The following is a 12,306-nucleotide window of genomic DNA, read 5'->3' as shown; positions in this document are numbered from 1 at the left end:
ATGCTTGTGCTAGAGCTGGCAAAACTGAAATTAAAGATGAATGGGCGATATGATGATTATCAGTAGGACAAACCAGGGATATTGAAATAGGTGATGAAAGAATGAGATGAATGATGTATAATATTTAGTTCAAAAGGATTATGATACAATGTGTTCTTTTTTAAAATAAAAAAATACAAAAATGATATATTACCGGTAGCTTCTTTCTGAAGTGCTTTAATATGAAACTGAGGATGGAAATCAGGAAATCAATAACCAAGGTGTGTTTGAAATAAACAAGATTTGAATAAAATAACCAAGGTTTGTATGAGATAATATATTGTAATACCTGTTACCTGTGGGACCATGTGTTTTACTCTGATACTCTGGTTTAATTTCCCCTCATATTAAAGGCCTTTCCACACCTCCATCCAAGTCTACCATGCTGTCTATTAGTATCACATTAATAACTTGTTTTACAATTACATTGTAACTATAAAATGAGAAGTCTTTTATTTTAGGCATTGTTTGTAGTGGAATTATTTCCCTTTATATGATGGTTACTTTGTCTTTATTGGATTATCTCCCTTTGAACACTACCTGTATGCCTGTTCTATTTTTTGAGCAAAAGTTTGTGCTTGAAGATACCTTAGACTCTGACAGCTGCATATTGTATGTTATTCAGAACGTCCTATTTTTTCTGAGCTCATGGTAATTTCTGAGGCCAAAGGGTGAATATTGATGTTTTCATTGTTTGGCACACACCATTCCGAAACAAAAAAACCAAAAAATTCTTAAAAACAATGAAAAGATAAGAAAATATATATCAATGGCCTAAGATGTGGTCACAATATCAAACAAATGGAAGATTCCATGTGTAATCTATGTTAACAGTGAAGATTCATTTTGCTGGTTTGGCGTCTGTGCAAAGATAGTCAACTAACATACGGTAATACGATTGATATAACGCGAAATATATACAACTCACAGTATGTAAATTACCAATCAATTTATTTTAGTTAAATTGTGCAGGTGATCATGATCATGATGAGTGTAGCATTAATGATGCTCAACTGCCAATGAGTGGGATTTTTTCTATATAAAAAACAGGAGCAGACGAATTAGTATTTTTCTTCATCATATATTGAATTAAGTACTGGTTGTGCACGCACCAAAAACACCTATAAACACGATTATACATCAGTTATTGTTTAAATGATGGGTATGGTTTATGTTCTGTCGGCGGTGTAGCATCTTTAAAGGTTAGTTAATAACTTTTGCGACTCTACAAAATTCTTGTTTTACATTAAAACCTTTTTGGGCCTTTAATTAAACATTAGTGTAAAAGTCATATTTCGTGTAGATTTTGCCTGCAAATCATGGGTTTCATTAAATTAGCATGAGCCCAGAAAAAAATGAATGTTCTGAATAATATAATGTATGCAGCTGGCATATTATAAGGTATTCTGCTAAATAGTTATCACTGAGTTGCTGTAAAATGGCGCAAAGTGATACCGTTCCTTTCCACCATTATTACTTAAACTTTTGAAGTGACAAACCTTGCAGCAATGTCACTTTAACATGAAAAAGAATGTCGAAATAGTAGATTTTCATTGTCTTTCGTTATTTTAGAACTAAACCTTACATCTGCCCCACATTAATTTTGACTTTCCAACCCAGAGATTGAGGGCTAGTTGTAATATGATGGTACATACACCATAACCACTTGGTTAGCAGTTCTTGATATTATAACAAGAGAGACTGAAGCAATGTTTGGCATGTAGCTTAAAGCAGACAAAATTGACATCAGATTCTTGGCCAAAGACAAACCCAACAGAGTTTGTAGTATACCACAGATATACTATCACTCCAACATATGTTAGGAAGAATTGAAATTATAAGATCTTAGATTATGTCGCATTTTATAACCATGTGAGATCAATGAGGGCAGAAGGTTCAACTCTAATTTTATACATACAGACTTCTTCCGTCTTCCTTGACACAGCCACAGTTTTGGCCATGAGTTGAATGCATGCTCTTTGTAGGAAAACTTTGGGTTCTGTAGCCTGGCTGAGACATGCACATTATAGTATATCATTATAAAAGTGGTAGTTTTTGTTCTAGGGTTGACTAGTTTACCCGTTAAACATACTGCAGTTTCCGACAACATGAGAGCACTTTATGCATGCTCAACATTACATACATTGTTCTTGTTATCGCTTTTTCTCTAACACCATTTAGTCACGACATTGGTCACATATAAATATTAGACCACATTTTGACGTATGACTTGTTGAAAGGAAAATCTTGCTGACTTCTACAAAGTTGTCATTAAAATTACTAAAATTAGTTCGGTAGTTCGCGACACAAATGAAGCTTCATCTATTGTAATGACATTTTCCACTGCTATTTTTAGCCCACCATCTGATGATGGTGGGCTAGCTAATCAAATCTCCAAGGGCCATAGTTGTGCATATTGCATTTTGTGACCGATTGGTGAACAAGATGGCCGATAGGCCGCAATCTTGGATTTTGATAAATGAAGTTACTGCAATTCCTCAGAAAGTCCTGAAATAAAATGTCTCAAATTTTGTATGTAGTATGTAGTCAAAGTTTGAAAAGCAGAGAAAAGATCCCTCTTTTCCATTGTCAGACATAGATAATTATTTGGTGGGCGCCAAGATCACTCTGTGATCTCATGTATTGTTTTATATCTGAAGCCCAGTATAGGCTTTTAAACATCACACCTGTTGAGATGGCTATTGAATTTGTCTAAATAATGTTGTTCTGGAAAGACCTTAATGAAATAATTTGCATATACAGCACTTATATCTTTAGAACAAATATACGTACCCGGCCTACTATACCTTTCGGCCGGGTACGAATTGGTCCTAATGTGTCCTAGTGGAGCAGTGCCTCTGGAAATCACTCGGGCACAATTTTCTATACTTTTTTGTAGGGTTCCAAGTATTTTGTGCGTATACAAGCATTTATATATTATTTTTGTCGAAAACAAATATAACTACCATTCTTAATATCAACCGAACCGCTCACAAAACGTCAAATTCATACTTTGTAGACTTGCTGTATAAATTCACTGCGGAAAGGTCTTCATATGTGTATATGTAAAACAAAATGTCTCGTTGAGAATTTGATATTTTATATAGTTCATTTTTATTGCCTAGTAGATAACAGATATAAAACAAGAACGATAAAATGCATGCAAACGTTTAAATAATGGTTTGCATAACCATTACTTTGCTCCATTAGCAGTAATAGGCACCAATTTAGCTTTAAAGACGACAACATTTTCTAACCCCCTGCTGTATGTACCATAAGGTTGTATTTCGTTGCCTAACCCCCTGCTGTATGTACCATAAGGTTGTATTTCGTTGCCTAACCCCCTGCTGTATGTACCATAAGGTTGTATTTCCGTTGCCTAACCCCCTGCTGTATGTACCATAAGGTTGTATTTCCGTTGCCTAACCCCCTGCTGTATGTACCATAAGGTTGTATTTCCGTTGCCTAACCCCCTGCTGTATGTACCATAAGGTTGTATTTCGTTGCCTAACCCCCACTGTATGTACCATAAGGTTGTATTTCGTTGCCTAACCCCCACTGTATGTACCATAAGGTTGTATTTCCGTTGCCTAACCCCCTGCTGTATGTACCATAAGGTTGTATTTCGTTGCCTAACCCCCACTGTATGTACCATAAAGGTTGTATTTCCGTTGCCTAACCCCCTGCTGTATGTACCATAAGGTTGTATTTTGTTGCCTAACCCCCATGTATGTACCATAAGGTTGTATTTCGTTGCCTAACCCCCTGCTGTATGTACCATAAGGTTGTATTTCCGTTGCCTAACCCCCTGCTGTATGTACCATAAGGTTGTATTTCCGTTACCTAACCCCCTACTGTATGTATCACAAGGTTGTATTTCCGTTGCCTAACCCCCAGCTGTATGTACCATAAGGTTGTATTTCCATTGCCTAACCCCCTACTGTATGTACCATAAGGTTGTATTTCGTTGCCTAACCCCCTGCTGTATGTACCATAAGGTTGTATTTCCGTTGCCTAACCCCCTACTGTATGTATCAAAGGTTGTATTTCCGTTGCCTAACCCCCGCTGTATGTACCATAAGGTTGTATTTTCGTTGCCTAACCCCCTACTGTATGTACCATAAGGTTGTATTTCCGTTGCCTAACCCCCTACTGTATGTACCATAAGGTTGTATTTCGTTGCCTAACCCCCTACTGTATGTACCATAAGGTTGTATTTCGTTGCCTAACCCCCTACTGTATGTACCATAAGGTTGTATTTCGTTGCCTAACCCCCTACTGTATGTACCATAAGGTTGTATTTCCGTTGCCTAACCCCCTACTGTATGTACCATAAGGTTGTATTTCCGTTGCCTAACCCCCAGCTGTATGTACCATAAGGTTGTATTTTCGTTGCCTAACCCCCACTGTATGTACCATAAGGTTGTATTTCCGTTGCCTAACCCCCTACTGTATGTACCATAAGGTTGTATTTCGTTGCCTAACCCCTACTGTATGTACCATAAGGTTGTATTTCGTTGCCTAACCCCCTACTGTATGTACCATAAGGTTGTATTTCGTTGCCTAACCCCTACTGTATGTACCATAAGGTTGTATTTCGTTGCCTAACCCCCTGCTGTATGTACCATAAGGTTGTATTTCGTTGCCTAACCCCCTACCCCCTACTGTATGTACCATAAGGTTGTATTTCCGTTGCCTAACCCCCTGCTGTATGTACCATAAGGTTGTATTTCCGTTGCCTAACCCCCTACTGTATGTACCATAAGGTTGTATTTCGTTGCCTAACCCCCTACTGTATGTACCATAAGGTTGTATTTCCGTTGCCTAACCCCCTACTGTATGTACCATAAGGTTGTATTTCCGTTGCCTAACCCCCTGCTGTATGTACCATAAGGTTGTATTTCGTTGCCTAACCCCCTACTGTATGTACCATAAGGTTGTATTTCCGTTGCCTAACCCCCTACTGTATGTACCATAAGGTTGTATTTCGTTGCCTAACCCCCTGCTGTATGTACCATAAGGTTGTATTTCGTTGCCTAACCCCCTACTGTATGTACCATAAGGTTGTATTTCGTTGCCTAACCCCCTACTGTATGTACCATAAGGTTGTATTTCGGTTGCCTAACCCCCTACTGTATGTACCATAAGGTTGTATTTCCGTTGCCTAACCCCCTACTGTATGTACCATAAGGTTGTATTTCGTTGCCTAACCCCCTACTGTATGTACCATAAGGTTGTATTTCGTTGCCTAACCCCCTACTGTATGTACCATAAGGTTGTATTTCCGTTGCCTAACCCCCTACTGTATGTACCATAAGGTTGTATTTCCGTTGCCTAACCCCCTACTGTATGTACCATAAGGTTGTATTTCGTTGCCTAACCCCCTACTGTATGTACCATAAGGTTGTATTTCGTTGCCTAACCCCCTGCTGTATGTACCATAAGGTTGTATTTCGTTGCCTAACCCCCTACTGTATGTACCATAAGGTTGTATTTCGTTGCCTAACCCCCTACTGTATGTACCATAAGGTTGTATTTGTCTACCCCTTGTATCCTAGTGTTGTGCCTAACCCCCTGCTGTATGTACCATAAGGTTGTATTTCGTTGCCTAACCCCTACTGTATGTACCATAAGGTTGTATTTCGTTGCCTAACCCCTCTGTATGTACATAAGGTGTATTTCGTTGCCTAACCCCTCTGTATGTACCATAGGTTGTATTTCGTTGCCTAACCCCCTCTGTATGTACCATAAGGTTGTATTTCGTTGCCTAACCCCCTGCTGTATGTACCATAAGGTTGTATTTCGTTGCCTAACCCCTCTGTATGTACCATAAGGTTGTATTTCGTTGCCTAACCCCTGCTGTACATAGTTGTATTTCGTTGCCTAACCCCTCGGACCAAAGGTTGTATTTCGTTGCCTAACCCCTACTGTATGTACCAAAGGTTGTATTTCGTTGCTAACCCCTCTGTATTACCATAAGTTGTATTCGTTGCCTAACCCCCTACTGTATGTACCATAAGGTTGTATTTCCGTTGCCTAACCCCCTGCTGTATGTACCATAAGGTTGTATTTCCGTTGCCTAACCCCCTGCTGTATGTATCATAAGGTTGTATTTCGTTGCCTAAACCCCTACTGTATGTACCATAAGGTTGTATTTCGTTGCCTAACCCCCTGCTGTGTGTAACATAAGGTTGTATTTCGTTGACTAACCCCCTGCTGTGTGTACCATAAGGTTGTATTTCGTTGACTAACCCCCTGCTGTATGTACCATAAGGTTGTATTTCGTTGCCTAACCCCCTGCTGTATGTACCATAAGGTTGTATTTCGTTGCCTAGATCAAGTCACATACACATTGTAATGTTTTTGTGCTTTAATGATGAGAGAGTGTGTATTTTGTTTTAAATTGAGGTCAAAGCCCAAAACTTTGGTCAGTGACTAGGTTATTTATATGGTACGAGACGCACAGTCTAACCTAAGGTGGCTCACTTAGAGAGGGAAATCTCTACCCTTGGAGGAGATGCATGAGGAGGAGATTCAAGATTCTAGAATTCCTTAAAAATAAAGAATGTTCGTGAAAACGCCTCTAAGGTTCTTTTCTCTGTGGAGTCTGCACTAAACATTTTGTCGAAGCATTACACCAATCATTTCCTGTTCAAAGTTCGATTCCCCCGCTTAAACATGCACCTGCGGAAACCATTCTTAATCTGCTTTTGTCCTGATGAGAATATAAAACACACAAAATCAATTTGTACAACTTTCAAAAACCACTGACCTGTACTACTAGCTTGCTTTAGAAATTATTTTATTGATTATGTAATACAATGCAAAGTACAATGCCCTTTATGATTTAGACTTTTAATTCGAATTAATGCTTAAACAATTTTGTCAGTACATTGTCCTTGCTGAAAGATAAAGGTTCTTTCATTTCTCAAATTACAATGAAACATTCATATGTAGCAAATCATGTATGGGCATATTTAACTCTATTCAGATTGATGTTAACCCTTTTACAGCACAAATCAGAAAAAAACTGGTACTACTTTGACTTTCACTAATTACACCATGCACATGATATATTTACACATCATAACCACACACAACTATAATTTTAAATTCGTAGACTGACCACCAGAAGCTACGTTATTAAATTTTCGCATCAGAATTATTATAATTGTACGATGCGGTACCTGCTGCCCCTAATGCACGATTGTAAAAGGCGACTAAATTTAGGATATTATCTTTTCTCTTCTTCCTAACTTGACTGTATTCTTCCTGACGTCTCCCTTGACACCGCCTCAATTTTGGTCTTCTGTTGAGTGCACGTGCTCGCCCCTTGTGAGGTAGGCTCTGGGTTCTGTCCCCTGGCCGAGACACACCATAGTGGTAGTTACTGCTCCTGCTTAGCATAATGTGGGGTTCTTTGGTAGTATGCTTCGGTGATATAGCACCATAAAAAGGACTACACTTCCACTATACAAGAAGACATAACATGAGCATCCCACAGTCACCGAAAACACGCACCTCGCACTACACACGCTACACACTTCATACATGAGAGGCCGTCCTTACATGACCCCTGTTAATAGGATATTAATTAATTCATCGAACAAACAAACAAACAGAATTATTATACTACATAATTTCCCCTTAGTGTTACACATAAGACTAGAATCAGACAAAACATATCAAAGCAATGTATAGTGATGTTTTAATATCCAAGAGACTAGTAGCAAGCCTAAATTCGTCTGTACAAAGTCTTGGGTTTACTGTCGTAATTGAAATTGCCAAGACTTAAATCAATATTATTCCAGCGGTGAAACATAATATATATGTGTTGCAATTGGTTTAAGAATGCTTTGATCCTTCTTGATTACGGCAACTGTTAGGAGAAAAAACATCAGTGAAATCTGTATGACATTTTCTGTATAGTTTTAATTCGATTGAATGGCCTTTGAAATGTGATTGTTTTTCCAATTAAAACCATACCAGACATCAGAATTGTAGAAAACATACAGTGTACACGTAATCTAATTTTCAGAATCCTACTCTATGTTCTAATTTACTTCTGAAAACAAGTCTTAAGAAACTATAAGTTCGTGTTGTAATTATGTTTGAGATGACACACTGACGATAAACTCTATCGGGGGATAACGACACGACAGTCAACGGCTATTCACATTAGGATATTACAACGAGTGTTAAAGTAGAAATCTGTGTTATCGTAGAGACTTACAGATGTCGACGACACGTTGTCACACAAGCTACTACCATAATGGGATGTAGCAGTCAGCATAACACGTTAATGAGCAAACTGATTGGTATACATACGTAGCTTAAAGACGCATAATCCGTATCTTTCAGGGTCCGTAAAACAAACAATGACAAAATATGGTTTAATAGCCCTAAACAGTTATGAACTTTCCCCAATTACAAGTCTAGAAAGTTCTGAAATCCACGGACATCTGATTTACGAATCTTCAAGATATGGGTAATGCGGCTTTAAATGCAATATTTGAATTCGCCTGAATAAATGATGGTATAATACGCTGATTTTGATATTGCATGTTAAGGCTCTATTTCATTCAACATTTGTCTGTAGAAAATTAGTAAATGAGGTTTATGTGGAAATTGCATGTCGTCCATTGTTATGTTAAAAGGTTTTGTAATGTGGAAACAAGTCTACAATATCATTTACTTATTCAGAATAGATCAATACAAGGCTTGAAATATCTTAATTACGGATTATAAAGAGTATAGTTAAGTACTAAGGTACGTCAATATGAGCGAGAGTTACAACCCGGATCGAACGTAGAACGCTGTATAGTAACTTACACGACCACTTGGGGCTTGCTGTGGATGTTCGACGTTCCTCTTTACAACTTTGTAAACGTCTACTGACAACATGAAGCATGAGATGTTTTATTTGGCTGTGAAATAAATGAATGCCATTTAGCTGGTTATAAACGCGTGCCATTTGTTCGCGATTTTGAGTGGGTTTAATCTCGCGATCTGGCGTTCAGGGTACTAATTGTGAGTCAACTATTTATCAATATTCCGCGGATTAAATTTTTGCGATAATAGCAATATCCCGCGAAATCACGAAAATAGCCGGTTAAAGTATACGGTATTTTATTTTGTTAATGTAAAATTAATATATTTTACCCAGTACATGTATCTTAATCACGAAATTGGTCAATTCATTCTAGCAATATTGGAGCTTCATCTAGTTTTCTTATTTTGCAGGCGAAGAAGAAAAAAGTATGACAGTTATGAAGATGTCCAATTGAACACTTGGACCACGCTGTATATAAGTTGATGGCACTACATCAAGAAACACTTACGCGTTGTTTGAGAGTGTCCTTGGTACGGATGTTGACTTTTGTCCAGTGTCAGAAGTTACAGGTTGAAGTCGCATCATGCTGATAACTTGAGCTTCTGAGTAAGACATAAGGACACAGTAAGATAAGAATGCCTTATCATCCGAACACAGATCTGGCATTCAATACTTAAGTTGACAGTTATTTTGACTGCAAAGAACTGATTATCACGTCAAAAACTGGTGAATTTCCTGGCGCTGACCTTGCGGTCTCGTTACTCAATATTTAGAGTGATGTCATGGAAGTCATTAGAGAACTGTACGGTTCTGATGAGAGATATTGATATGTAACTGTTACATATACCACAAAACATTAAATATTTTTTTACAATCAGAATGTTTTATTTCTTTTTCTTTATACAACGCGTCGCGATTGTATTACAGCTATCTGGTATACTATTTGTGTAGGATTTGCCCTACAAAAGCATCTAGTGGTGACCTATTGAACCATTTTTGAATTCCCTATGCATTGAATATTATTCTTTTGGACCAATCTGAAGGTGGCCTTTCAATTACTGCAATACCTGTAAAGCAGTCATGGGAAGAATGCCTTCTGATTGGTAGAATAAACAGACTGTATATAGAATACACACTGTGTATATAATACACATCTCCATTTAGGTCTACCTTATACCAGTACTCCCTGACTGTCATCTTTGTACGTATCTATGCACACTGGTGATGTCTCTGTCTAACTCGCATAATTTAGTCGACTGAGAAGTCGACATTTTATTGTTAAACACTTTTTTCTCATATAGATTTTTGGAAATAGGAGTTCATGCCATAAAAGAAAATGGAAGAAAAAACATATGTTCCTGTGCTAATTTTTGAGCTATTGTCACTCAAAGATACCTAGTTGACAAAATATTTGATTTTATGGGAATTTTGCCGTTTTGACCATATACACAAGAGATTAAAGCTATAATTTCCTAATGAGGTATTTGATATGAATGGATGTTTGTAAAATTTGTTTTCCAGTTGTCTTCTTTAAAAATATACCAGTTTTGATTAATAAGACTAATATTTTTCTCAGAATAACAACATATGCTACCCATACCCCTTAATTTTGAGCTACAAAATGCTCCATTTTCAGCCATTTTTGCCAAATTTAACCCTTTATCGAAAAAGTTCCGGTATTAAACTTTTGTTAATATTTTGCACATCAACAGGGAAAGGATTGTTCTTTCTAAATCAGACAGAAAAATGGGGGGTCCGTGTGCTTAGTTTTTTGCCCCATTTGAATATTTGTTATTTTTGACTATTTTAGAGTAAAAAATAAAAGTGCTCAAATTACCATTAAATGTAAAAATAAAGTGACAAAAGTGTATCATTTCACACATTAATGCTCAATATTTTAATAACCATGAACCCAGTAAAGATTTACAGCAAAATTTAGCTCGATACAGGCTATACTGGCGCAGTGATGATTTAAGTAAAAACAAATTAAATAAAAAATGGTAAAACTGTGGCTCTACTCAAAGCGAAAAAAGACACAATTTCAAAATGGCCGCCAAATGGGCCATTTCTTGAAATTCCAGTATAAAAAATACTACTAAAAAAAGAAATGTAATTTTTTGACAAAATTTGCAGCTGGCAACTTGCTACAGATATTGATAGATTTTATTTGAAAATCTCATAACTTCTTTGATCTTTGTCGAAACGAGACTTCACCGGGACTGAAACCTCAGAGGAATACATCCTTAATGATAATTGAAATTGTACATACCATCTAAGGCTTAGAGACCTGGAAGTTTTAAAGTAAACTAATCAGAGGTTATTTCTGTGAAATAATTTATATCAAAGTTTTTATAATGGTTTATTATATTTTGATTTGGAAATTCATTTGATTTCATTCTATTTTTCTGTCTCTGCTACGTTGTATTTGGAGTACTTTGAACACTTTGATTTTATTATGAAATCCATAGAATAAACGAGAATAGAAATTGTCGAAAATATATTAACGAAGAACTTAAGCAAAGAGCTGTGTAGAATAAAAAAATCAATTAACCCGAAACATGCTAAAATTCTGATAATGAAAGGTATAAAAGTCCATGATTTATTTCTTCTTTTGAATTACTTGATTTGCAAACACAACATTCAAATTGAAATTATTTTAGCTTATCATTACGTACGTAGGGAAAACACTTTGATAAAATGAGACACAAATTGTTAGAAATATACACACGCCATAATTGATGGGGAACGTCATTATCAGGATTTTGTATTATAGAAGATTAAAAGCGTTTAGATTCAAAGTGTACAAATTGATATAACACAGTCTGTATATCAACTTGAAAATGGAATCTTCGCTTTGGAGTGAAATTTGATTAAATAGAAAATGTTGTCAATTTGGCAAACACTTTTGTTTTGAATTATGTGCTCTTTTAATCAATAGTAAATCCGAAAAAGAGATGTGAATGTTTTGCGCTTCTAATCAAATGAATATGTTTTTTTGTTGTTGGTTTTTTTTTGCAAATAAAGGGGGAACGAGTTGTAATATAAAATCTGGATTGATGCGTGTTTCAGATGTTTCATTTGTACTACTTGTATCGTTAATCTTTTTTATCGCTAACAGCATTAATAGTTAGACAGCAACACTTCCTACACAAAGTGGTCCATAAAGGGGCCATTATATCAAAAAAATCCATTTAGTTTTGATTTCAACGAGAATTGGTTACCTAGTATGATAGTATAAAGGATGTTCGGGTTCACGAGTTTGATAGAAATAGTTTTCCGTCGTGCGTGCTAGAACGAAGCATGGCTTCTACGGTAGGTTGACGCATTTAAGGCAGCTAAGGACAGTGCACTGTAACACAGCTAATTTCGATTTTTTTATGCAAGTTCGGGAACGAATAAAAACTATCGTTATATTTGCGTTGATCATTGTATCC

General features: G+C 36.7%; 1 protein-coding gene across 1 annotated transcript in view; it reads left to right on the top strand.

The window, feature by feature from the left end:
* LOC138315422 (cyclin-dependent kinase 10-like) overlaps positions 1–9,752 on the top strand; it is a 274,004-nt gene extending 264,252 nt beyond the window's left edge. The window contains exon 17 of the mRNA XM_069256434.1: positions 9,283–9,752. Coding sequence (XP_069112535.1) covers positions 9,283–9,303 — 21 coding nt within the window. The 3' untranslated portion in view covers positions 9,304–9,752. The remainder of the gene's footprint in view (positions 1–9,282) is intronic.
* The last annotated feature ends 2,554 nt before the right edge of the window (positions 9,753–12,306 follow it).

This window comes from Argopecten irradians, chromosome 2, assembly GCF_041381155.1.
Source record: "Argopecten irradians isolate NY chromosome 2, Ai_NY, whole genome shotgun sequence".
In the NCBI taxonomy this organism is placed as follows: domain Eukaryota; kingdom Metazoa; phylum Mollusca; class Bivalvia; order Pectinida; family Pectinidae; genus Argopecten; species Argopecten irradians.
This window is presented reverse-complemented; position numbering and strand designations above follow the sequence as displayed.